This window comes from Trematomus bernacchii, unplaced genomic scaffold (genome assembly GCF_902827165.1).
Source record: "Trematomus bernacchii unplaced genomic scaffold, fTreBer1.1, whole genome shotgun sequence".
In the NCBI taxonomy this organism is placed as follows: domain Eukaryota; kingdom Metazoa; phylum Chordata; class Actinopteri; order Perciformes; family Nototheniidae; genus Trematomus; species Trematomus bernacchii.
Genome location: NW_022987746.1, coordinates 627,501 through 654,662, shown reverse-complemented (window position 1 = coordinate 654,662; position 27,162 = coordinate 627,501). Strand labels below are relative to the sequence as shown.

At 38.5% G+C, this 27,162-nt stretch overlaps 2 protein-coding genes across 2 annotated transcripts in view; both read left to right on the top strand.

The window, feature by feature from the left end:
• The first annotated feature begins 1,021 nt into the window (after window positions 1–1,021).
• Window positions 1,022–12,792, top strand: snrnp48 (small nuclear ribonucleoprotein 48 (U11/U12)). The gene is made up of 9 exons (XM_034148142.1): window positions 1,022–1,264; window positions 1,921–2,034; window positions 2,919–2,979; window positions 3,903–3,983; window positions 4,671–4,844; window positions 6,844–6,965; window positions 7,488–7,585; window positions 8,224–8,340; window positions 11,088–12,792. Exons 1-9 carry the CDS (start codon window positions 1,127–1,129, stop codon window positions 11,164–11,166), a joined length of 984 nt encoding a protein of 327 aa, XP_034004033.1. The 5' UTR covers window positions 1,022–1,126; the 3' UTR covers window positions 11,167–12,792.
• Window positions 12,793–14,319: 1,527 nt separating this feature from the next.
• The window catches only part of zgc:113232 (uncharacterized protein LOC541546 homolog), a 40,559-nt gene continuing 27,716 nt past the window's right edge, over window positions 14,320–27,162 (top strand). Inside the window, exons 1-5 of the mRNA XM_034148102.1 lie at window positions 14,320–14,729; window positions 20,197–20,278; window positions 21,158–21,223; window positions 24,414–24,565; window positions 26,312–26,446. Of these exons, the coding sequence (XP_034003993.1) occupies window positions 14,709–14,729; window positions 20,197–20,278; window positions 21,158–21,223; window positions 24,414–24,565; window positions 26,312–26,446 (456 nt within the window). The 5' untranslated portion in view covers window positions 14,320–14,708. The remainder of the gene's footprint in view (window positions 14,730–20,196; window positions 20,279–21,157; window positions 21,224–24,413; window positions 24,566–26,311; window positions 26,447–27,162) is intronic.

Here is a 27,162-nt window from a genome sequence, read left to right as displayed (position 1 = left end):
CCACCTCTGGCAGATAGTATATAGAGTATAGACTTACATGTGAAAAAATGTCTCAGTATGCACACTTTATTAATAATAAGAGAACTCAATAAGTAAAAAGAGGACATCATAAATAGACATTGGCTCATCTTACTCTCCCCAATGTGTCAAATTTGTTGACTGTTTTCTTACTTTTTTACAACAGTCAATATTAGGTTATCTTATGTATGATTTCATTTTTAATATAGAAAAATATAATGTAATATAATATGATGTAATAAAATGATCAAACATTGAGTGAACTTTCATTAATTCAAGTTAAAACAAAAAGCCAAAAAAAACGTATGACCGTTTTCTTGTTGAAATGAAAATATGAGATGAAACATAATGTGATATAATATATAAAATCATAATCAAAATAATAAAATATAACACAATATAATATAATAATATAATAAATTGAAATTATATATTTTTATATATATACAAAAAACACTTTTAATATAGTATTTGTCATATTTTATTTTGTTTTCCTGTACCCTGTTTCTTACATATTGATAGTTTTGTGTGAATATTATGGTATTAGTCTTGACAAATAGTTTATAAAAGTTAAATTATTTGCTCCTTTCTTAAAAGAAAAAGTGTATTCTTCTTTCTGTGTCTTTGTATGCACCATTTACATAAAAAGCTAATTCTTCATTTGTGTAAACCCGATTGGTAATAAAATAAATAGTGCTATAAAAATATAATACAACATAATATCATTATATAATTTTTTTAAATATAGTAAATATATGATTATATATATCCCAAAGGTCATAATAACGCTAAACTCCTGAGCTTGCACTCTTTTTTTTTACGTCTTATACTTATTTTTATTGCATTGTTTGATGAACCTGTTACCAACGTTCTTCATTGCACAACTACATTGTAGCTGCGTATGTGACATTAAAACCTTTGAACCTTTGAAACGTGAACTAACAAGAAAAGGACTTCAACTACCAGCATGCATCGCTTCTAGTCTCCCGCCAACGCGCCGGAACTCGTCATATAGTCACGCAGAACATGGCTGCCGCGAGTGAGGCAAAAACAAAACATCGATGATTTTGGGGCTAATTCTCATCTAATTTGGACTAAAAACCTCAACATGTCGGAGTCTTTAGAAACTACAACTATGGAGGAGCGACAGGAGCGACTGCGGGAGCTGACGGAGTTCACAGAGAACTGTAAAGAGAAACTGAAGCATATATTAGAGAGGCTGGGATGGTCGCTGGACTACAAACAGGTACAATATGCCAAAGCTAGTGTAACGAAGATGCGGGAAGTAACTAAGTACATTTACCCAAGAACTGTACTTAAGTACCATTTTGAGTCACTTGTATTTCCATTTGATGCTACGTTGTACTTCTACTCCACTACAGTTCAGAGGTACATGGTGTACTTTTACTCCACTACATGTATTTAATACATTTAGTAACTTCACAGATGTGGATGAATGATGTGAAATATAATCAAGTGTTAAATCAGACTTTAGTTCCACCTGTAGTAAATCCACAAGCTACCCTGCAGTATACAAAGTCATTCAAACTAGCTGCACCTTTACCAGCTTTGAGAACACTTTCATGATCAATCATTATAAAACATATCATATATATTATTCTGAAATGGACCAATCTGCACAATGACTACTTTTACTGTCGCTACTTTCACTATATTTAGATGATAATACTTTTCTACTTTCACTTGAGGAACATTTTGAATGCAGGACTTTTACTGAAACAGAGTATTCCTACACTCTGGTACTTCTACTTTTACTCAAGTACAAGATCTGAGTACTTTTCCCACCTCTGGTCAAACGTCTGAAACACAGAGCAAGAGGTGTGTGTATTCTGAAAGTAAATTTAAGTTGAATTTAGTTTCTTTATTTTCGTTTCCTCTCAGGAGCTAATGGAGCAGTGCCCGTACGACTCCCACCACAGAGTCCCAGCGAGGAGCCTGGAGAAACACAAAGCCTCCTGCAGCCTCCGGAAGATGGGCTACTCCGCCGAGGAAGAGGTAACACACACATGGCTCCAGTCAAATGGAAACTAACATAGCAATGGTGTGTGTGTGTTCAGTGTGTGTGTGTTCTGGGAGTGAGTGTTAGAGACGAGCTGGGCTCTAGAAAGTTCTGTTGGCTGATTACCTGTAGTATCCTTTAACATCATATTCTTTATCTGCTTCACACACACACACACACACACACACACACACACACACACACATACACACATACACACACACACACACACACACACACACACACACACACACACACACACACACACACACACACACACACACACACACACACAAATGGAAACTAGCTTAGCAATGTCCCAGAGACCTGTATTCAAGATATTATGGCAATACAATGTTAAATAAAAAGACATGAAGTATATTGAAGTAACTGTTATTTTGTATATATTGATTGTTGTGCTTTTATTTAGGTCTTAGTGTGAGCATACGTATACATGCGTCTTTGATTGTGTATATATAGGTATATACATATTTGCATACATATTTTTAGATATATTTGTTTTTGTATTTTGGATTGTGGGAAACGGTATTTTGATCTCTGTCCGTACACACAACCTCAAAGATTGACAATAAAGTTGACTTTGACTTTTGATAAACCAATAAAACTAGTGCAAGAAGAAGCCGAGTAGAATAGAGTAGAATCAAATGGTGCAGATTATGTTGCGTGACCAATGTGCAAGTAATGCAGATGAGTATACACTAAATAAATACAATAAGCTAAATGTAGCAGAGAATGTTGAAAGTGGCCGAGTGAAAGCAGGAGTCGATACACACGTCAATAGAATGAGATAAACAAGAACAGGACGTCACACGTTAAGCTGTTCATCTGAAAGAGAGCAATAACAGGTTCTCTCTTGCAGGCGGAGATGTTGGACCCTTCTGTGTGTTATGAGAACTCTACGGTCAGAAGCTTCATGATGGGTGAGTCCTTTATCTGTGTCTGTGTCTGTGTGTGTGTGTGTCTGTGTCTGTGTCTGTGTCTGTGTCTGTGTGTGTGTGTGTGTGTGTGTGTGTGTGTGTGTGTGTGTGTGTGTGTGTGTGTGTGTGTGTGTGTGTGTGTGTGTGTGTGTGTGTGTGGTGTGTGTGTGTGTGTGTGTGTGTGTGTGTGTGTGTGTGTGTGTGTGTGTGTGTGTGTGTGTGTGTGTGTGTGTGTGTGTGTGTGTGTGTGTGTGTGTGTGTGTGTGTGTGTGTGTGTGGTGTGTGTGTGTGTGTGTGTGTGTGTGTGTGTTGTGTGTGTGTGTGTGTGTGTGTGTGTGTGTGTGTGTGTGTGTGTGTGTGTGTGTGTGTGTGTGTGTGTGTGTGTGTGTGTGTGTGTGTGTGTGTGTGTGTGTGTGTGTGTGAGGTGAAGATTTGATGCTTTTATTTTGAAATATTTTAGGCTTTTATTTTAAGATTTTATGTGATTTTTTTTCATTATTTTAATTGCTAATAATAAGAGTGTTTTACGAATAAAACAAGTCTGCAATCTGAGGCCTTAAGACTGCTAAACTCCTGAGCTTGCACTCTTTATTTATTTGTTTTACGTGTTTTATATTGCATTGTTTGAGGGACCTTTGATCCCACTTTTTCATTACACAACTTCCCTGTATCTGTGTGTGACATTAGAACCTTTGAACGTTACGATATTTCATGATTTGTAAAGATATTTGTAGTTTAAATTGTCATTTCTTAATGAACCACTTACCTCCACCATGCTCTTTTAAGAAACATGTATCTAGTTCAGGGTAAAGGAGCAATGTGATGTTAAATCATGTGTGTTTAAAGATGGAGGTTGAATATTTCCTGGTTTCTACAACACAACAAACAGACTTTTCACTTCTCATGATGTCATTTCCTCCATGCAGACAAATCGTCCCAGCAGCAGGTGATCCTGCAGGCCAGGTCTGCTGCTCCGCTCATGAGGATGGAAGGAGTCTTCTGGCAAGGTGTGAGAGTTATTTCAAACCGTCAGCAAAGATAACATCGAGTAATAATACCAGGAAGCTTTATGTAGTTACACACTCGACGAACCACAAGATGTCGCCAGAGGATTATCTGATAACTAGTTACTCATCGCTCAGCTGTTCGGTTCCTTTAACCACCTTTATAAAAATAAGACAAACATTATATACAACCTAATGTCCAATTTCCTCCATCCCCAAATAGTATTCATATTTAATAGGAAGCTCCTGATTTAACGTAGTACACTTTAACATGTCCTTTCATCTGCTCACACACACACTCACACACACACACACACACACACACACACACACACACACACACACACACACACACACACACACACACACACACACACTTTTCCTTTCCTTTCCTGTGTTGGGGAAAGTCTTCTTACATTTAGATTTGCCAATAAGCATTATTGTACTTAAGTTTTGTGTACAAAATATGTACTTGTAACAGAGTATTCCTACACTCTGGTACTTCTACTTCTACTTAAGTATAAGATTTGAGTACTTTTACTCAAGTACAAGATCTGAGTACTTCTACTTTTACTCAAGTACAAGATCTGAGTACTTCTACTTCTACTCAAGTACAATACAATATCTGAGTACTCCTACTTGAGAATAAGATCTGAGTACTCCCCCCCCCCCCCCCCCCCCCCCCCTCAGGTCAGTACTCCGGGCAGCCTGTGGACGTTCCTCAGAATCACAAGCGTGCGGTGTGCGACCTCACGGTGGCCGACAGACTGGCTCTGTACGATCACGTGGTCCTCAGCCAGCGGAAGGAAGAAGCCTCGAACAACGAGGACCTCTACGTAGACCTGGTGTCCAAACTCCAGAAGGGTAAGACTCATATCGTGGAGAGAAGGACAAAATACTGGGTCAATTCATATTGGGGATCTGCTTCCAGCTGATCTTAAAGGTCACCTATTATGCAAAATCCACTTCTCCATGTCTCTTCTACATCAACATGTGTCCCCTCTTCTTCATGTCTCTTCTACATCAACATGTGTCCCCTCTTCTTCATGTCTCTTCTACATCAACATGTGTCCCCTCTTCTTCATGTCTCTTCTACATCAACATGTGTCCCCTCTTCTTCATGTCTCTTCTACATCAACATGTGTCCCCTCTTCTTCATGTCTCTTCTACATCAACATGTGTCCCCTCTTCTTCATGTCTCTTCTACATCAACATGTGTCCCTCTTCTTCATGTCTCTTCTACATCAACATGTGTCCCCTCTTCTTCATGTCCTCTTCTACATCAACATGTGTCCCCTCTTCTTCATGTCCTCTTCTACATCAACATGTGTCCCCTCTTCTTCATGTCTCTTCTACATCAACATGTGTCCCCTCTTCTTCATGTCTCTTCTTCATCAACATGTGTCCCCTCTTCTTCATGTCTCTTCTACATCAACATGTGTCCTCTCTCTTCTTCATGTCTCTTCTTCATCAACATGTGTCCCCTCTTCTTCATGTCTCCCCCTCTTCTTCATGTCTCTTCTACATCAACATGTGTCCCCTCTTCTTCATGTCTCTTCTTCCATCAACATGTGTCCCCTTCTTCTTCATGTCTCTTCTACATCAACATGTGTCCCTCTCTTCTTCATGTCTCTTCTACATCAACATGTGTCCCCTCTTCTTCATGTCTCTTCTTCATCAACATGTGTCCCCTCTTCTTCATGTCTCTTCACAATCAACATGTGTCCCCCTCTTCTTCATGTCTCTCTCATCAAACATCGTGTCCCCCTCTTCTTCATGTCTCTTCTACAGTCAACATGTGGTCCCCTCTTCTTCATGTCTCTTCTACATCAACATGTGTCCCCTTCTTCTTCATGTCTCTTCTACATCAAACATGTGTCCCCCTTCTTCTTCATGTCTCTTCTACATCAACATGTCCCTCTTCTTCATGTCTCTTCTACATCACCATGTGTCCCCTCTTCTTCATGTCTCTTTACATCAACACGTGTCCCCTCTTCTCCATGTTCTTCTACATCAACATGTGTCCCCTCTTCTTCATGTCTCTTCTACATCAACATGTGTCCCCTCTTCTTCATGTCTCTTCTACATCAACATGTGTCCCCCTCTTCTTCATGTCTCTTCTACATCAACATGTGTCCCCTCTTTCTCATGTCTCTTCTAGACAATCAACATGTGTCCCCTCTTCTTCATGTCTCTTCTACATCAACATGTGTCCCCTCTTCTTCAAGTCTCTTCTACATCAACATGTGTCCCCTCTTCTTCATGTCTCTTCTACATCAACATGTGTCCCCTCTTCTTCATGTCTCTTCTACATCAACATGTGTCCCCTCTTCTTTCATGTCTCTTCTACATCAACATGGTCCCCTCTTCTTCATGTCTCTTCTACATCAACATGTGTCCCCTCTTCTTCATGTCTCTTATACATCAACATGTGTCCCCTCTTCTTCATGTCTCTTCTACATCAACATGTGTCCCCTCTGTGGAAAGAGACTCTGAAAGTTTCAGGAACAAAGATTCTCTCTTTTTGTCCTGATCCATTTCTATAAAAACCTGTCTGAAAATGAGCTGATCCGATTTTGGCCACTTTATGATGTCATAACGATGTTTTGTCTTGTGTAACCATTAGCAACCAAGGTAACCCCCCCCCCACCTTATCACCTGAATCTCCTCCAAGAGCACCATTGTGTTCTTTGTAACCAAATCTCTCTCAGAGGGGCGTGGGGAGGGGCTCCTTATTTTCATCTAAAGTAACAGACAGAGAATCAGCGCTTTGGAAACAGGGCTGAAACAGAGGGGATTATTCTCTTAGCCTTTCCTCTTAGCGTGCTCTTCCAGTAAAACATGTTGTTGTGTCTGTGTGTAGATGACGATCAGAATGAACCAAAGACTCACCTGGAGCTGATGGCAGAGATGAGAGACTACAAGAGGCGGCGTCAGTCTTACCGAGCCAAGAACGTCCACATCACCAAGAAGTCCTACACCGAGGTACGAGCACCGCGACAAAGTTTACCCATAATCCCTCCTCTGTGTCGTCTCACATTTCCAGGTGCCTGTGGGCCGGTATTTTTGTGTCTGATGTCTGAAAGGCGTTGTTTTTGGCTAAAATTGATGCAAATCCACCTTTATTCACATTAATTTGAAAGCAACACATGGCCAGACCTTCTGAGGAAGTTGAGAACGTAAAGTGTTTTGTCGAGTAAGAAGATGTAACACCTTCCATGCTTGTTATGGGAAGTCATTTTTCGACCGGACTTCTTTGTGCAGATGTGAGCGTCCTTAACAACGGTCAATAAGTCCTTGACAGCGGCCTGTACTACTGAAAACTCAAAAATACAAGATACGAAACATTTTGAACCGTGCAACAACATTTAAATAGTCCTATTAATACTTATTTTCGTCTAAGCTCAAGGGAGCCAGAGCAGAGGGCTTAAAGAGCCGCGGGTTGCAGACCCCTGCTCTACATGAAGAGTTAGAAACGTATTGATAACGGCTGTGTGTCCCCTGCAGGTGATCAGAGAGGTGATCAGCGTCCACTCACAGGAGCTCACCAGACAGTGGAGAGAAGAGGAAGGCGAGTCGGCCAGATCTGAACCCGCCTCCCACAGGTACAACAAGAACTACCTCTCCTGTTACGATGTTCAATTATACAATAGAATATCTATCAGAGCAGCCGAAGAGCTAACGGATATTATCACACGGCTAATGTGGAGTCCTTAAAGTGAAGTCCTCTTCTTCTTTACTTGCTTGTAAGGCGCTTTGAGCACCAGGGAAAGCGCTATATAAATCAAATGCATTATTAGCATTATTATTATTAAACACTTCAGGGCAGTTCTGCAGTCATTTATCTTAGCGAAAGCAAACGATAATTTTCAAGTCAATAAAATGATAGTCAAGTCGGTAGTTTGTTTACTACGTGGTCGTGTTATAAGCAGGATCACATGCTGCCCGTTAATATGGTTAATCTATTTGGAGAATGGTTGCTCTGCTCTGTTTGTGGATGTGCTTTTATTGTGTTTTAGTTGAATTTGTTAATTTGCAAATGTAATGATATTCTTGGTCTGTACTTCAAACTGATTTCTAGTAACTGCACACTTTTTATTTTATTTATTTTTTAGCATTGTTTTGTAATCTGCCAAATGTCTAATGTTGGGGAATGTTCGGTTGTGTTTGTGTAATGTAAAAAATCAATAAATACATAAAAATGCTGCCCATTCATTTTCCCTTTTACCTCTTTGTCTGCCAGGCGGCGGCCGGATGAAAAACGTTCGGCTTCATCGGAGTCTCGGCTCAGCAGACGCCATCGCAGCCGAGAGCGAAGCCACGACAGAGAGAGCAAGAAGAAGAGGAAGAAGAGGGAGAGGTGAGGAAGGATCAATATAACTTCAGAGTTTCAAGGTTTAGTTCCTTTTGATTTAATGCTGCATGTTTGACAAAAGTATGGCAACGTGTCAGGGCCTTTGTAGGTATTTCAAAAAAGAATTAGAGCGCCGGGGGGAAGGGGTTATTTCCCGATAGAAATGTATGAAAATCACATTGATGTACACTAGTAGAGACTAAACTGAACACTAGTAGAGACTAAGTAGAGACTAATCTGAACACTAGTAGAGACTAATCTGAACACTAGTAGAGACTAATCTGAACACTAGTAGAGACTAATCTGAACACTAGTAGAGACTAATCTGAACACTAGTAGAGACTAAGCTGAACACTAGTAGAGACTAATCTGAACATTAGCAGAGACTAAGCTGAACACTAGTAGAGACTAAGCTGAACACTAGTAGAGACTAAGCTGAACACTAGTAGAGACTAATCTGAACACTAGTAGAGACTAATCTGAACACTAGCAGAGACTAATCTGAACACTAGTAGAGACTAATCTGAACACTAGTAGAGACTAAACTGAACACTAGTAGAGACTAATCTGAACATTAGCAGAGACTAATCTGAACACTAGTAGAGACTAATCTGAACACTAGTAGAGACTAAGCTGAACACTAGTAGAGACTAATCTGAACACTAGTAGAGACTAATCTGAACATTAGCAGAGACTAAGCTGAACACTAGTAGAGACTAAGCTGAACACTAGTAGAGACTAAGCTGAACACTAGTAGAGACTAAGCTGAACACTAGTAGAGACTAATCTGAACACTAGTAGAGACTAATCTGAACACTAGTAGAGACTAATCTGAACACTAGTAGAGACTAATCTGAACACTAGTAGAGACTAATCTGAACACTAGTAGAGACTAATCTGAACACTAGTAGAGACTAATCTGAACACTAGTAGAGACTAATCTGAACACTAGTAGAGACTAATCTGAACACTAGCAGAGACTAATCTGAACACTAGTAGAGACTAAGCTGAACACTAGTAGAGACTAATCTGAACATTAGCAGAGACTAATCTGAACACTAGCAGAGACTAATCTGAACACTAGTAGAGACTAAGCTGAACACTAGTAGAGACTAAGCTGAACACTAGTAGAGACTAAGCTGAACACTAGTAGAGACTAAGCTGAACACTAGTAGAGACTAAGCTGAACACTAGTAGAGACTAAGCTGAACACTAGTAGAGACTAAGCTGAACACTAGTAGAGACTAAGCTGAACACTAGCAGAGACTAATCTGAACACTAGCAGAGACTAATCTGAACACTAATAGAGACTAATCTGAACACTAGTAGAGACTAATCTGAACACTAGTAGAGACTAATCTGAACACTAGTAGAGACTAATCTGAACACTAGTAGAGACTAATCTGAACACTAGACGAGACTGAGCTGAACACTAGACGAGACTGAGCTGAACACTAGCAGAGACTGAGCTGAACACTAGCAGAGACTGAGCTGAACACTAGCAGAGACTGAGCTGAACACTAGCAGAGACTAAGCTGAACACTAGCAGAGACTAAGCTGAACACTAGTAGCAGGGTTTCCCACACATAGACTTTACTTGTGCGGGTAGCCCAGGTATATTAACGTCCGCCAAAGTATCAAAGTATATTTCGCGACCCATTAAGGTTGAATCTTTTTGTACCCGCCCGCGAGCACGACGCCATCTGCGATCGATCAACTACCCCTCCTGTACCTGTTCGCTCTGCTATCGTGTGAAGGGTCTGCTTTATGCGCTCCGCAGTAACTCCGCTGCGAGGCTCCGGCGAACAGTTCATGAGCGTGCTCCACTAGATAAATCATTCCCTATCAAAGGTCCCTATCGAGTTTAACAACAGTTGAATGATTACAGGAAATTAATCCTGACATGTTTCTGAATACAATTTAAAGGGTTTAAAGCAAAATCACAACATTATAAAGCCACACATTTATGAGAAAAGAGAACGGGGGGATGTTTTTGTAAAGGAACCATATCGCCTTACTTCACAAGGCTTGATCACCATAATCTAAAAAACATTCGGTACCACTTTACAATAAGACTACCCTTATAAAGGGTTTACGAATAGTTTGTAATACATTTATTGATTAGGTTGTGAACACTTTATAAATCATGAATAAGCTTTTATAAAACATGAGATAAACAGGGCGACTGTGACCGGTTGCTTGCCAAATAGTGAGCCCACATTTATCTGTACTGCTAAGCCTTATATTGGCTACCTAGCTTACTTCGTCTCCTTCATCAGCCAGCATCCTTGGTATCTGTTGCTCACTGAGTTGATTCTCGCTAAGTAGCCAACATAAGGCTTAGTCATCTTGCCAAATAGTGAGCCTGTGTTGATGTATGAAAACTATGTTAGAACTGGTTTATAAATGGTTCTTAATGATTAATAAAGTGTTTACAACCTAATTCATAACCTACTTATAAACCCGTTATGAATCCTTTATAAGGGTAGTCTTATTGTAACGTGGCACCCAACATTCACTATTTCTCGCACATTTTCCCCGATAATATAACCCCCCTTTCCTCGACCCATAAATATTTTTGTCTCTAATACCCTGTGTGGCATAGATGATTAAACGTATTTCTTTGTATTTCCCTGAGAGCAGCTAATTTAAAAACACATGCGGCAACAGTCATTGATCTGTTGGGAAACGCGCCTTTTCTTTCTGAAGTGAAAACAGTTTCTCTGAATCTTTTGCATGTCTCGTTCCCAAAGGGATTCCCGCTCCCCCGACGGCCACCACCACGACCGAAAGAAGAAGAAAAAGAAGAAGAAAGACGAGAAGGAGAAGTGATAGTGCAGGGTCAGGGGTCAAAGGCCAACGTAGCGTACAGGTCAAACAGTGTTGCGTTTAAAGTGGCCCTATTCTGCATTTCCAGGTTCATATCAGTATGTAGTGTCTCTCCTGGGACATGTCTCCAAGCTTTAATGTTCAAAAAGCTCTTTATTTTATCTCTTCTAATTCACCCTCTGTCTGAAACCAGAGCCCAGTCTGCTCTGATTGGTTAGCTGGCCGGCTCTGTACTTCAGAAGTAAACAAAAGAGACCAATTGAGTGTTGCAGAAACAAGTCCTAACACCCTAAATTCACTTTTTACTACTTCCTGTTCTCTCGTCTCGAATCGTTGTTTCTTTGAACGTGTTTTTGTTCAGATGCCTGAAAATAAGGTCTGTGGGTAACACACCGGAAGAGGTTTCCACACGTTGTTCTACGACATTAAATACCCCACTCATGGAAGTCAGCAGCTTCTATGTGTCATCAAATAACAGTGGTTCCTACCAAGGGACTACAAGTCACTAGAAAACTTAATTTTGTCGACATGAGTCCGCCTTTAGTTTGTTTATAGCCTGACGTTAGCTTTTTACTTCTGGCCGTTGCATCTACGCTTCTGAAAGCACAAAGTACCGCTCGTGTGAGGACGTTATCCTGCTGAGTATATACGCTGTGAAGTATCATGAATGTGTGTTAACCGCAGAGCTTATGTTCTGCTATACTCTGAAATCCAATGTGGAAATCCCATTTGATTTTGGTCGAGGAACCCCTTTGTGATGCTAACTTTAGGGTCAGCATACAAAAACAAGTCATCGGGGGTGGGGGGGACGACACACAGAGATTTACATGTAGACAAATGTATATACCACACTACAGGGAAGAGAAAAAAATTGAGAAAATGCGGCCCCTTTAACTTTTGAAATTCAACAAGAGGATTTTGGAAGGAAATTCATGGGAATAAAGTTTTCGGGACATCAACGTTTGAGCTTTTTATTCACTAACAAACAGGATCCATCTTGTTTTAACACTATACTAATGCTCCTCAATTCCAGAGTTATTACATGAACACCAACAGGCCCCGCCCTCCTCTCTTTTGATTGGATAAGAGTGGCTTCCACTGCAGACGAGAGGAATTTAGGACTTGGGTGTCATAGCTGACACACGTCCAACCCGGGGTCAGAGGTCACGCTTCCTTTGTGCTTTTATTGTGCTTCGAGCGTTAACTCAAGGTTTCACTGAGGAGAGTCTTTGAATCAGAAATGTGGGTTTCAGACGTTTTGAATATTATACTTATGTGAATGTTTTAATAATACATGTTTGATTCCTTTATGGTATGCTGAAGTTCCTCACTATTCTTTTCTGTACACAGTTTGTAAACGTATGTAAATGTGAGTTTTGTTTTTCAGTTTTCACATGCAGTCCTCTCAGTTCAAATTAAGTCGGTACATTTTTATAATTGATTTTTTGGGAGAAATAACCTCAGAAAACAAAAACAAAGACTCCAAAACTCAAAGATATTTTGTTAACAGGTTTGTTATGAACAGTAAAAACTTCAAATGCTCTCATTTTAGGAGTTTGAACCATCAAATGTTTTTCATTTAAGCTTCAAAAATCACTTTTAAGTTATTAAAAAAAGCTCCTATTTAAATGTGTGTCTATTTGTTGCCGCTCGCTGTAGTTCAGATCTCTAGTTGTTTTAAAAATTGGATCTTTAAGAGTTTTCATGCTTTTTATTAACTTATTTATCGATGTGCTGTTTAAGCTTCTTCAAATAACAAGCTGTTTGCGTCATGATGTTTCTAAATTGGTTATTATGATGTGTAGAAATTGCAACCAGTGGAAAAAGTAAACTAAGTACTAAATACTAACAAGTAAGAGTACTGCATTGAGAATGGTACATATGTTACAGTATACAAGTATTGGCATCAAGTTATTCTTAAATGACCAAAAGTACTAGTTGTCCCTAAAGACCCATTTCAGAACGGTATATATGAAGTTACTGGATAATGATGAGTGGTGGAAGAAGTACTCGGCTCAGTAGTCTTTTACTAATGCCAATAGAACAAGTACAAAATGGCGTGGTAAGATTTCTTGAAGTAAAGATGGGATAATTAGATAAATGAGATCTTGTGTTTAGCTGGGAGAACTTATTCTGAACTATATTTGACCGGAATCAGGGGATTTGTAACCAAAAAAGCCAGAAATGCTCAGACGCTTTCTGTGTTCTGATGTTAGCTGGAGATGTTCCTCTAAAATAAGATGTTTTTAAGAGACTTTGACTTAAAGGTGGGGTAGGTAAGTTTGAGAAACCGGCTCGAGATCGCTAGAATTTGAAAATACACAACCGGAGAAAATCTGCCACTTCCTTACAGAGCCCCTCCTCCAACACTCACGAACGCGCACATGACCAATGAGGGCACGAGATAAGTTTGTGCACAGATGGAAGGCTGACAGGCAGGTAGGCCATCCAGTTATTATAGCCGGGCCGGCTAAAATGATTGGTCGTACTTTTTACAGTATCACGGCTTCCACAGATGATATTTTTTTATGGATTTTTTGTCAAAGCACTTCAGATATTCATTGCTATCGGGATGTTAAGAGCATTCCATGGAATATAACAAAAAGTGTATCTCGAGCCGGTTTCTCAAACTTACCTACCCTACCTTTAAGAAGATGCTTAAGATGCCGTGTCTAAAAACAAGACTTAACTTATTACGTTTTATGTCAAGTGTAACGACGTATTCTGACTAGAACATTGGACAAATATACTTGGCAAGATTTTACATGTTTGCTGTGTGCTCACTGGAAAAAAATGCTGCTCCAACAACAAGTTAAACAATAATGAAATCAAGCTGTTTTCACTTGAAATAAGTACAAAAATCTGTCAATAGAACAAGTGAACACGTGCTTGGTAAGATGTCTTGAAATAAGAAGGGATATTTAGATAAATCACATCTTGTTATTATCTGGAGAACTCATTTTGAACTATATTTTACCAGAATCAGAAAATGTTGTGTTACAATATAACTCAAAGGTTTTCTGTGTTCTGATGCTAGCTGGTGATTTTCTAATAAATATGTAAATAAATATGTTCTATCTGAGATACAACTCAAAATAAGATCTTTTGACTTATCAAGATGATGCATTGTCTAAAAACAAGACCTGATATCTCACTGCAGTGTTACTTCTGAAGTGATTGTGTCTTATATCAGGTGTAGAGACATATTCTGACTAGATATCAGACTAAGATACTGGGCAAGAGTTTTTGTAGTAAACAGTTTCCAGTGAAGTTGTGAGCAAAGGATATTTTGTACGTCTCTTGTTCTCCCCGTCCTGCTCTCTTTCCCTGCTGCTCCTGGATTCTGCCTCAGGTATTTCTCACCCCGTTGAGACGCAGAGATGGAGGACAAGGAGGGTCCCGTCAGAGCCTGGGAACCCGAGGGCTCCTGAGACAGAGCGACGACACTCTGAGGAGAGCTCATCTGGGGAACGCTAAACCACATCTTTTTCTGTCCTCGTCTGAATCCTGAAAGCCTGCGGAGGATCTGCTCATTCTGCTGCACCATGGGGGCCTCCAGCAACAAGGTGAGGGGCTGCGGGTGGAGAAGGACTCACATCATGTAGTAACTAGTAACAGTAGAAGGACTCTGATCATGTAGAAGGACTCACATCATGTAGTAACTAGTAACAGGAGAAGTACTCAGATCATGTAGTAAAAGTAGAAGTACTCAGATCTTGTACTTGAGTAAAAGTAGAAGTACTCAGATCATGTAGTAACAGTAGAAGTACTCAGATCTTGTACTTGAGTAAAAGTAGAAGTACTCAGGTCATGTAGTAACAGTAGAAGTACTCAGATCTTGTACTTGAGTAAAAGTAGAAGTACTCAGGTCTTGTACTTGAGTAAAAGTAGAAGTACTCAGATCTTGTTCTTGAGTAAAAGTAGAAGTACTCAGATGTTGTACTTGAGTAAAAGTAGAAGTACTCAGATCTTGTACTTGAGTAAAAGTAGAAGTACTCAGATCTTGTTCTTGAGTAAAAGTAGAAGTACTCAGGTCTTGAGTAAAAGTAGAAGTACTCAGATGTTGTACTTGAGTAAAAGTAGAAGTACTCAGATCTTGTACTTGAGTAAAAGTAGAAGTACTCAGGTCTTGAGTAAAAGTAGAAGTACTCAGATGTTGTACTTGAGTAAAAGTAGAAGTACTCAGATCTTGTACTTGAGTAAAAGTAGAAGTACTCAGATCTTGTTCTTGAGTAAAAGTAGAAGTACTCAGATCTTGTTCTTGAGTAAAAGTAGAAGTACTCAGATCTTGTACTTGAGTAAAAGTAGAAGTACTCAGATCTTGTTCTTGAGTAAAAGTAGAAGTACTCAGATCTTGTTCTTGAGTAAAAGTAGAAGTACTCAGATCTTGTTCTTGAGTAAAAGTAGAAGTACTCAGATCTTGTACTTGAGTAAAAGTACCAGGGTGTAGGAATACTCTGTTACAGTAAAAGTCCTGCATTCAAAAATGTTCCTCAAGTCAAAGTAGAAAAGTATTCTCATCAAAATATAGTGAAAGTAACGACAGTAAAAGTAGTCATTGTGCAGATTGGTCCATTTCAGAATAATATATGAGATATGTTTTATAATGATTGATCATGAAAGTGTTCTCAGAGCTGGTGGAGAGGACAACGTGTACAAATATCAGGTGTTTGCTTTTGGGAAGATGAAGGTGATTATTAAATCCCCTTAGTGAAATTAAGAGTAACACACAGGAGAGGAAAGGTGAACAACTGTGATAAGAATACAAATTGTAAGTAACATAAAAATAAAAGAAATTGAACTTAGAAGTGGAAACATAACATTAATTGGAATTTAAATGCAACACCTTGTACAGAAAGATGATAACCCTGTTGTTGTGTGTTAACATATGACATCGTGTAGATAAATCAGTTTCGTGCCGTTATGCTGAAAGTCTTCCTCTCCACTTACTTTTTCGTTTCAGGATGAATTTGACTCGTATCTTTTCAATAGTTCATATTCGTATGGTGAATTCCTCTATCAGTGTCATATCATTCAGGAGACGGACATTTTGAGGGTCAAAGTCTCGGTTTAGCTGTTTGTTCTCTAAGCTGGACATGTTTCTGAGTATCCCCCAGGATGCCAGCTGGTCCTCACGGGTTGAAATACAAGCTGTTATTGTTGTATAATAATATGAGTTCTTTGTTAAGATGTTAGCGTATTTGATGTCTCTCTTCTCCAGCTATATGTTCTTTACTTGTAAACTAATCCTAACTTGTAATTGTATTTTTCCCGTTACACTTTGAGAAAAGGACAGTTTTCAGCAACAAAAACCCTATTTTTACTGCTCTACAATATGTTCACTACAACGGGTATTTCTCCACAGAATGTTATTGAAATGTTTTGATTTGGTCTTGAAATAATATGTGAGTATAAGTTTGGCGACCTGGACACATACAGGAGTGATAACAGTTTCTAAAGACAACCACAGATGAATTCACTCTGCGTCCAAACAGAGAGCCTTTCGGTGCATCTTTCTCCATTCTGGTCATTAATGATTTCATTTCATTTCTCGGCTGTTTTTGGGGCATTTCCTCTTGAAGGATTCATCATAACTCTTTATTTTAAACAGGACATTAGTTTGGGGAAAGTAAAGGATTTATTTGACCAGATGATGTTTACTCAATTTAGGCATTAATAATGTAGCTAGGTAAAGAAAACATGTCAATATTAAGCCCCGTGAGAAACGAGACACCCTCAAATGTTAAAATGTCGAATGCCACGAAACGTTTAACTGATGTTTGAGATGAGCGTGGAGGGTCTCTCCTCTCGGCCCCGGAGGTCCTGCTGTTTGGTCTCTGCAGCTTTTCAGCCGACGCTCCTCTTGCAGAACAGACTCACCTGAAGACGAGAGTACTTTTACTCAAGTACTGAACTTTGAGGGAACTTTAGTAAAAGTAGAAGTACTCAGATCTTGTTCTTGAGTAAAAGTAGAAGTACTCAGATCTTGTACTTGAGTAAAAGTAGAAGTACTCAGATCTTGAGTAAAAGTAGAAGTACTCAGATCTTGTACTTGAGTCAAAGTAGAAGTACTCAGATCTTGTACTTGAGTAAAAGTAGAAGTACTCAGATCTTGTACTTGAGTAAAAGTAGAAGTACTCAGATCTTGTTCTTGAGTAAAAGTAGAAGTACTCAGGTCTTGTACTTGAGTAAAAGTAGAAGTACTCAGATCTTGAGTAAAAGTAGAAGTACTCAGATCTTGTACTTGAGTCAAAGTAGAAGTACTCAGATCTTGTACTTGAGTAAAAGTAGAAGTACTCAGACCTTGTACTTGAGTAAAAGTAGAAGTACTCAGATCTTGTACTTGAGTAAAAGTAGAAGTACTCAGATCTTGTACTTGAGTAAAAGTAGAAGTACTCAGATCTTGTACTTGAGTAAAAGCAGAAGTACTCAGATATTGTACTTGAGTAAAAGTAGAAGTACTCAGATCTTGAGTAAAAGTAGAAGTACTCAGATCTTGTACTTGAGTAAAAGCAGAAGTACTCAGGTCTTGAGTAAAAGTAGAAGTACTCAGATCTTGTACTTGAGTAAAAGTAGAAGTACTCAGATCTTGTACTTGAGTAAAAGTAGAAGTACTCAGATCTTGTACTTGAGTAAAAGTAGAAGTACTCAGATCTTTAACTTGAGTCAAAGTAGAAGTACTCAGATCTTGTACTTGAGTAAAAGTAGAAGTACTCAGATCTTGTACTTGAGTAAAAGTAGAAGTACTCAGATCTTGTACTTGAGTAAAAGCAGAAGTACTCAGGTCTTGAGTAAAAGTAGAAGTACTCAGATCTTGTACTTGAGTAAAAGTAGAAGTACTCAGATCTTGTACTTGAGTAAAAGTAGAAGTACTCAGATCTTGTACTTGAGTAAAAGTAGAAGTACTCAGATCTTGAGTAAAAGTAGAAGTACTCAGATCTTGTACTTGAGTAAAAGTAGAAGTACTCAGATCTTGTACTTGAGTAAAAGTCGAAGTACTCAGATCTTGTACTTGAGTAAAAGTCGAAGTACTCAGACCTTGTACTTGAGTAAAAGCAGAAGTACTCAGGTCTTGAGTAAAAGTAGAAGTACTCAGATCTTGTTCTTGAGTAAAAGTAGAAGTACTCAGATCGTGTACTTGAGTAAAAGTAGAAGTACTCAGAACTTGTACTTGAGTAAAAGTAGAAGTACTCAGATCTTGTACTTGAGTAAAAGTAGAAGTACTCAGATCTTGTTCTTGAGTAAAAGTAGAAGTACTCAGATCTTGTACTTGAGTAAAAGTAGAAGTACTCAGATCTTGAGTAAAAGTAGAAGTACTCAGATCTTGTACTTGAGTCAAAGTAGAAGTACTCAGATCTTGTACTTGAGTAAAAGTAGAAGTACTCAGACCTTGTACTTGAGTAAAAGTAGAAGTACTCAGATCTTGTACTTGAGTAAAAGTAGAAGTACTCAGATCTTGTACTTGAGTAAAAGTAGAAGTACTCAGATCTTGTACTTGAGTAAAAGCAGAAGTACTCAGATATTGTACTTGAGTAAAAGTAGAAGTACTCAGATCTTGAGTAAAAGTAGAAGTACTCAGATCTTGTACTTGAGTAAAAGCAGAAGTACTCAGGTCTTGAGTAAAAGTAGAAGTACTCAGATCTTGTACTTGAGTAAAAGTAGAAGTACTCAGATCTTGTACTTGAGTCAAAGTAGAAGTACTCAGATCTTGTACTTGAGTAAAAGTAGAAGTACTCAGATCTTGTACTTGAGTAAAAGTAGAAGTACTCAGATCTTGTACTTGAGTAAAAGCAGAAGTACTCAGGTCTTGAGTAAAAGTAGAAGTACTCAGATCTTGTTCTTGAGTAAAAGTAGAAGTACTCAGATCTTTAACTTGAGTCAAAGTAGAAGTACTCAGATCTTGTACTTGAGTAAAAGTAGAAGTACTCAGATCTTGTACTTGAGTAAAAGTAGAAGTACTCAGATCTTGTACTTGAGTAAAAGCAGAAGTACTCAGGTCTTGAGTAAAAGTAGAAGTACTCAGATCTTGTACTTGAGTAAAAGTAGAAGTACTCAGATCTTGTACTTGAGTAAAAGTAGAAGTACTCAGATCTTGTACTTGAGTAAAAGTAGAAGTACTCAGATCTTGAGTAAAAGTAGAAGTACTCAGATCTTGTACTTGAGTAAAAGTAGAAGTACTCAGATCTTGTTCTTGAGTAAAAGTAGAAGTACTCAGATCTTGTACTTGAGTAAAAGTAGAAGTACTCAGATCTTGTTCTTGAGTAAAAGTAGAAGTACTCAGATCGTGTACTTGAGTAAAAGTAGAAGTACTCAGAACTTGTACTTGAGTAAAAGTAGAAGTACTCAGATCTTGTACTTGAGTAAAAGCAGAAGTACTCAGGTCTTGAGTAAAAGTAGAAGTACTCAGATCTTGTACTTGAGTAAAAGTAGAAGTACTCAGATCTTGTTCTTGAGTAAAAGTAGAAGTACTCAGATCTTGTACTTGAGTAAAAGTAGAAGTACTCAGATCTTGTACTTGAGTAAAAGTAGAAGTACCAGAGTGTAGGAATACTCTGATACAGTAAAAGTCCTCAAGTGAAAGTAGAAAAGTATTCTCATCAAAATATAGTTAAAGTAGCGACAGTAAAAGTAGTCGTTGTGCAGATTGGTCCATTTCAGAATAATATATATGATATGTTTTATAATGATTGATCATGAAAGTGTTCTCAAAGCTGGTAAAGGTGCAGCTAGTTTGAATGACTTTGTATACTGCAGGGTAGCTTGTGAATTTACTCCAGGTGGAACTAAAGTCTGATTTAACACTTGATTAGATTTCACATCATTCATCCACATCTGTGAAGGTATTAAAGGTATTCAATACATGTAGTGGAGGAGAAGTACACCATGTACCTCTGAACTGTAGAGGAGTAGAAGTACACAGTAGCATAACATGGAAATACTCAAGTACCTCCTAATTGTACTTGAGTAAATGTACTCAGTGTCTTCCCACCTCCTCACACAGATGTATAATAACTCCGAGTGTGTCTCCTGCAGGCGTCTCTCCTCTCCTCTCTGCTGCTGCTCATCTTCGTCTCTTCCTCTCTCAGCCAGGAGGAACCCTCTGGAAACCACTCAGGTCAGAGCGGCTGCTGGAACAACACTTTATTTATCATATTACTCGCTTGTACTGTGAACCCCTAAATGTTGAGTACCCCAACGTTTAATGATAGTAATGTATAGTAGGGTCTCCAGCTCATAGAAACTGCCGGATGCTAACCTGCATGTGTTGCATTAATCAACATTAGGTTGTTGTGCTTTTATTCATGTCTTTTATGCGTGCATGTGTATACATGTGTCTGTTGATTGTGTATATATATGCAGATAGATATTTGTATAGATATTTTTATATATATTTGTATTTTTTATTCCTCTGTATTTTGATCTCTCTGTCTGTACACACAAACTGAAAGATTGACAATAAAGTTGACTTTGACTTTAATGGCATTATACCCTAAGTGGACTATACAGTAGTTGATGAAAATGGCTTGGTTGATTTGGACGTTTCTGGAGTGGTGTTGGGAGTTATTGAGATCCATTTCTGACATTTTCAGGATCAACAATGTCAGTTTTAACCAGAAAGTGATCATATCTGTTCTCTCTGTGGACTGATCCTGACTACCATGAGTAGAGCTGGACCATTGGATACAGAGAGCACAAGATGAACATTATTATCTCTACTGTGGACACTTTCTTATCAAATAAATAAGAAATCTCTCCAATTCAGGGTATCCAGAGTCCCCTACATCTTTAAAAGTGACCCTTAATTAGACACCCCAGAGAGAGAGAGAGAGAGTGTATCTGGTGTTACATTGCATTTGTATGAGTTTGTATATATATTATTTGTAAATGTAGATGTTAGTTTAGGGTTTTTTGACTGCAGATTTTACATATATGGCTAAAGAAGCGATTTCGTCTTTGAGGCTCCTTTTCTCAATGTGTGTGTTTGTGTGTTTAGGTGAGGAACACACCTTTGAAGGCTCGCTGGTGGACAGCTACGACAGCTTAGCCTCTCCTCAGCCAGGTGAGCTCAGTGATTCTTACTATATTTCACCAGCTTGTGTTTAATCTCTAAACCCGAAATAACAATTTTCACGAAACTGTGTCTCAGGGCTTCTTAACATTTAACAACCTATTAATATGTCATACTCACTTAACGGGAAGAAACTCAGCTAACTGACGATATGAACCATTTTTACCAAAACAAAACACAAGTCTAACGCAGAGCGTCTGAATTAGCACTAAGCGAAAGAGTGCTAACGCATTTAGCACATAACTCACAGTAGCAATATTTTATACTTCATTGGATCTGCACAAACTGGATATCATATGAAAGCTGAGATTCCACAGATTCCAATGGTATAAGTATCATCACTGTGCGACCAAAACTCACGGCAGCGAAAGCCAGCAAAGACAACACACAACTTCACTTTACGTAGCCAAAACGGCAAATACGTCTTACCTTTGCTGTTTTCTGATCAAAAGTTGTGTTCAATGGCCAGTGGCGTTTTTATATGTACAAAAGTGGTGGGGCACAAAAAACTTAGATGTCTATATATAAGCTTCTGCAGTGACGTGCAGTGAGGTTCATGGCTGGTGAGGCACTGGCACTGACTCTTCAGGTTTACAAATATTATATTTTGACCTAAACCAAAATATAATATTATTTTCAAAAGCTTTTTTTGTCTGATGCTTCGATTAATTTTAAACAGACAGTTCAACAAAAGGATACCCAAAAAATGTAATTTTATCATTTAAATATTGAATTGTTCTCTCTTAGTAAGATCCCATTTTCAATAAAATGGCGGTCTTACCTTGACTTGAAGATGAAGTCCATTTGCCTATCCTTCTGGACAAACATTTCTATTACTTTTTTGTAAAAGTCCTCCTTATGTTCTTGTAGTTTCAAAAGTCTATCATAAATCTAATCCATAGATTTATGATTCGAAAATGATAAAAGTAGGGTAGACATGTGGATGTTATCCGGCTGAACAAAACGTGCATTTATCTAACAGGTACGTTTCCCACAGATCTTATTTCAAGCTATTTTCTAAAATCCTCTGGAGAAATCTCATTGCTTTTTTGTGCTTACTTCCTGGTTTTAGGACGCGCCACTGCAGCTCTCTCGTCTCCTCTTCACACAGCACACTTTTCGCGGCACACGTACTTACAGCCAATCAGCTCTGAATGATGTGAGATGACGTATGGTGGGGATGGTAGCTCTGTGCCCCTATGGTGTTTTTTTTTTTGCCACACACATTACATTGAAAAATACTCTGAGCATGCGCAGTGAAGTTTTTACAGTCACCGTTCACTTTGACAGTGAAAGGGTGGGGCATGATCAGGTTTTGTCCCACATGGCTCAAAACGGCACTGTAGACACTAATTAGAAGAACACAGACTAAAACAGCAATGTACAGACGAATCAGATGATTAAACATGACCTTAAAATATATTTTATATCTTTTTTTATTTCTTTTTTTGCATCTCTTTCCATTTTTTGTAATCATTATGTGTAATACTTTCTGCTGACACTAGGTGGGGCTGTGCCCCACCTAGTGTCAGCAGAAAGTATGACCAGTCGCCACTGTCAATGGCATTAAAACGCTGCTGAAGGTTAATTCATAGGTTAATCCAATGGTTAATCCATAGGTTAATCCATAGGTTAATCCATAGGTTAATCCAATGGTTAATCCATAGGTTAATCCATAGGTTAATCCAATGGTTAATCCATAGGTTAATCCATAGGTTAATCCATAGGTTAATCCATAGGTTAATCCATAGGTTAATCCATAGATTAATCCATAGGTTAATCCATAGGTTAATCCATAGGTTAATCCATAGGTTAATCCAATGGTTAATCCATAGGTTAATCCATAGGTTAATCCAATGGTTAATCCATAGGTTAATCCATAGGTTAATCCATAGGTTAATCCATAGGTTAATCCAATGGTTAATCCATAGGTTAATCCATAGGTTAATCCAATGGTTAATCCATAGGTTAATCCATAGATTAATCCATAGGTTAATCCAATGTGTCTGTGTCACTTTGAAATGATTACTGATAATCCATCATAACATTTATAGCAATAAACGGAGTGTGACGGAGCTTTCGGTTTTGGGCATGCTGGTTGCGCATCACTCTCATTCACCAATGGGTAATGTTTAAATGGATTTAGGAACCCCCCTTCGATTCTATTGGCTCTAACGGTTCAAAAGAGATGTCAATCATCAAAATCGACCAATGGGTTCCAGAGATATGGCAAATCCACCCAAATGATTTTTTTCTTCTAAATCTCTCTAAAAAGGTCAAATGTCACTTGTTTTGCATCAATCTTGATACAGGGTACTTAGTATATGTTGTACTTTGGATTCCTAAAGCTTTTAGTCTACTAACCCATCATCCAAGGGTGGTTTTCACTATAAGTAATGTTTTGTTTTTGGACGGACACTATAATTTACATTTTTTTACTATGTTCAATCTGAATTTACTTTAAAATAAAAAACATATATATTGATTCTGACTTTTCTACATCCAACTCACAGGTTTATCATTACTTTGAGAAAAAAGATTATTAATTTAACCCTTTTAGAAGGGAAGATATGGTCATTTGTTCTGGGAATGGCATTTTCGAGCCTGAGACCTGAAAGACAGGCTCGGGGCTTAACCGAACACATGTCGCTAATAAAACTATAAATCACAAGATGCAGGGATGAAATTGTTAAATCATAACTGGGTGTTTACGGTTTTTTAATTTTTTAATTTGGTTTGCCATTTTAGCTTTTCTTGATTACAATTGACCTTTTATTTATTTGTTTATTTATTTATTTGTTGTTTTTATGTTTTGTTTGTTTTTTAATAACAAATGTATTTTGGATGGTGGATGTCAAAAGATAGTATTTTATATTTGTCTTATCAAATATGACATAAATACAAATAAAATAGAATATAATAGAAACAGAATATAATAGAATATAATAGGATCATATTCCAATTACTTGTAAATAGACTCTTATTGCACTATTTCACTATTTTACTATTTTATTGTATTTACTAGCGCTATTTTATCTGTGTTATTGTGTTGCTCTGTTGTGAACTAAGATTTCCATTGTCATATCTACACTGTAGCTATGTACACATGACAATAAAAGCCTTGAATCTTGACACGTATCGCTAATAAAACCATGAATGAATGTCTCTCCTCTGCCTTCAGAGTATCCTCCCGAGCCGACCCTCAGCTACGATGAGGACGACGACCCGTACGACCCGCAGCCCACTCCGGTCACCATGATCACTGAGGAAGTTCTCCCCTACGCCACGACCGCCGAGTCGCACTACGCCAAGGAGGACACGGCGACCATGCGGGTGAGACATCTGAGAGCGGGGGGGGGGGGGGTGTTTTAGAGAGGTGGGAAGTAGTGGAGTACAAATACTTTACTACTGAACTTAGGTAAATGTTTCTGGTATCAGTACTTTACTCCACTACTTATTTTTCTGACCACTTTTTAATTTCTACTTCTTACATTTTGAACCCAAATACCTGTACTTTCTACTTCTTACATTTTGAACACAAATACCTGTACTTTCTTCTTCTTACATGTTGAACACAAATACCTGTACTTTCTACTTCTTACATGTTGAACACAAATACCTGTACTTTCTACTTCTTACATGTTGAACCCAAATACCTGTACTTTCTACTTCTTACATGTTTGAACACAAATACCTGTACTTTCTACTTCTTACATGTTGAACACAAATACCTGTACTTTCTACTTCTTACATGTTGAACACAAATACCTGTACTTTCTACTTCTTACATGTTGAACCCAAATACCTGTACTTTCTACTTCTTACATGTTGAACACAAATACCTGTACTTTCTACTTCTTACATGTTGAACACAAATACCTGTACTTTCTACTTCTTACATGTTGAACACAAATACCTGTACTTTCTACTTCTTACATGTTGAACAAAAATACCTGTACTTTCTACTTCTTACATGTTGAACCCAAATACCTGTACTTTCTACTTCTTACATGTTGAACACAAATACCTGTACTTTCTACTTCTTACATGTTGAACACAAATACCTGTACTTTCTACTTCTCTCATTTTCCAAACAGGCTGGTTCCTTTAGTTTGAATGTGTGTCTGGTGGCGTGATCATTATTATTTAGAGTCATTGCGTGCCTATTGATTTGAACACGATCCGTGTATCCATCATTTCCTGGTCTTCTCTAAAGAAGAGGGACCAATGAAAACGTTGTCATGTTGCCGTTGTTCAGCATGGAAACATTCATTAGCTAACAATGACATTATTGTTCTATTAATATAAAGGGAGGTCAGGTACTCTTTAAAACAGCTGCTAGTTATGGGTACTTTCTACTGAAGTACATTTCAAAGCCTCTTTACTTTTACTTGAGTAAAGAAGTTTAGTCAGTACTTCTACTTTTACCAGAGTATTTTTAAACACGAGTATCTGTACTTCTACTTGAGTAAAGGATGTGTGTACTTTTGCCCTCTCTGGCGTTTTACCACTGTTGGGGTAGTAACTCAAAAATCTAATGCATGATTCAATTAAAAGATTCAAAGGTTTTGTAGTTGTTGTGAAAACACTGAATGTCCTCTTCCAACATGAGAGTAACATGATAACAAAGGTATCCCAACTGTAGCTGTGAACATGACAGGATGTATGATTACCTAGAAGAGCATCAGGACTGTTTGAGGCATATGATAGCTATGTGATTAACATGATGATTCAGCCTCTATGGAGATAGACATATGACAAGCATGCTCATTTCTGACGTGGAGCTAATCTGAAGTAAACATTGAATACTGCTTTCTATTCCTCCATCTTGTGACTGTGTAACTCCCTCTCTTGGATATCAGCATGTGAAGGACACTGTTCAGGAACTAGTTGATGCTCTGTATGTGATGACTACTACAATAGTGAAGCTCAAGCCGGTGACGCAAACATTTCCCAATTTGGGATCAATAAAGTACCTCTTATCTTATTTTATCTTATCTTATCTAATCTTATCTTATCTAATCTTATTTTATATATCTCCAACAGGCTCTGTAAACACTGTGATTTGTTGTGTTTCAGCTCCCGTATCGTGTGGTCCGGCCGGACACCGGGTCCTCTGAAGAGTCTGGAGACAACGCAGACCTCAGCGAGGGTCCGACGGACTGCAACTGCGAGCCCGGACAGCCCGGCTTCGCTGGCTTCGCCGGACCAAAGGTACCGACTGCTTCCATCCCATAATAATCTCTTTATTCTCAGTGAACACTTCGACTCGTGCAACACATCTCTGAACACACGCTGCGTTCATCCTTCTTACAGTTATCTTCAATTCATCTAATGACGGATGCTAAATATCACTGCTGGTCAAAACACACGCATAATAATACAAATAGTAATTAATAAAGCTTTATTAGTATGGCACTTTCCAGACACCAGGTGCCGCTCAAGTGCTTTAACAACATGGCACATATCACACTTTATACCAGAACAAGAATTCCACCTCTTTCACCAAGAGAGAGGCCCAATTCCAAACCGCACCCTACACACTACCCCTCTGTTTGCGTGTTCTCGTGGAGGGTCCGCCACATTAATTTCCGTTCCAATCCATCGGGTGTGGAGGGGGAGTGTGTTATCAAGCCCTTCAACAGAGAGTCTGCATCACCTGACTTCACCTGCTGCTCCACCTGTCCGTCATGAAACACGCTGTTTACAAATAGTTCCTGCAATCAGTTACTGATACACTGCACAACAAGGTAGACATTTAATATCTTCATACCGATGTTAACAACTTCATGGTTACCTCGTATTGTTTTTAACTTAGGATCATATACTCGTGTTTAGTCTAGAAAACGGTAAAAGTTGTGTGTATTTACACGGACGTTTGCAAAATCTCAGCCGCTTATAAACATCAGATTTTAAAACAAAAATATGTT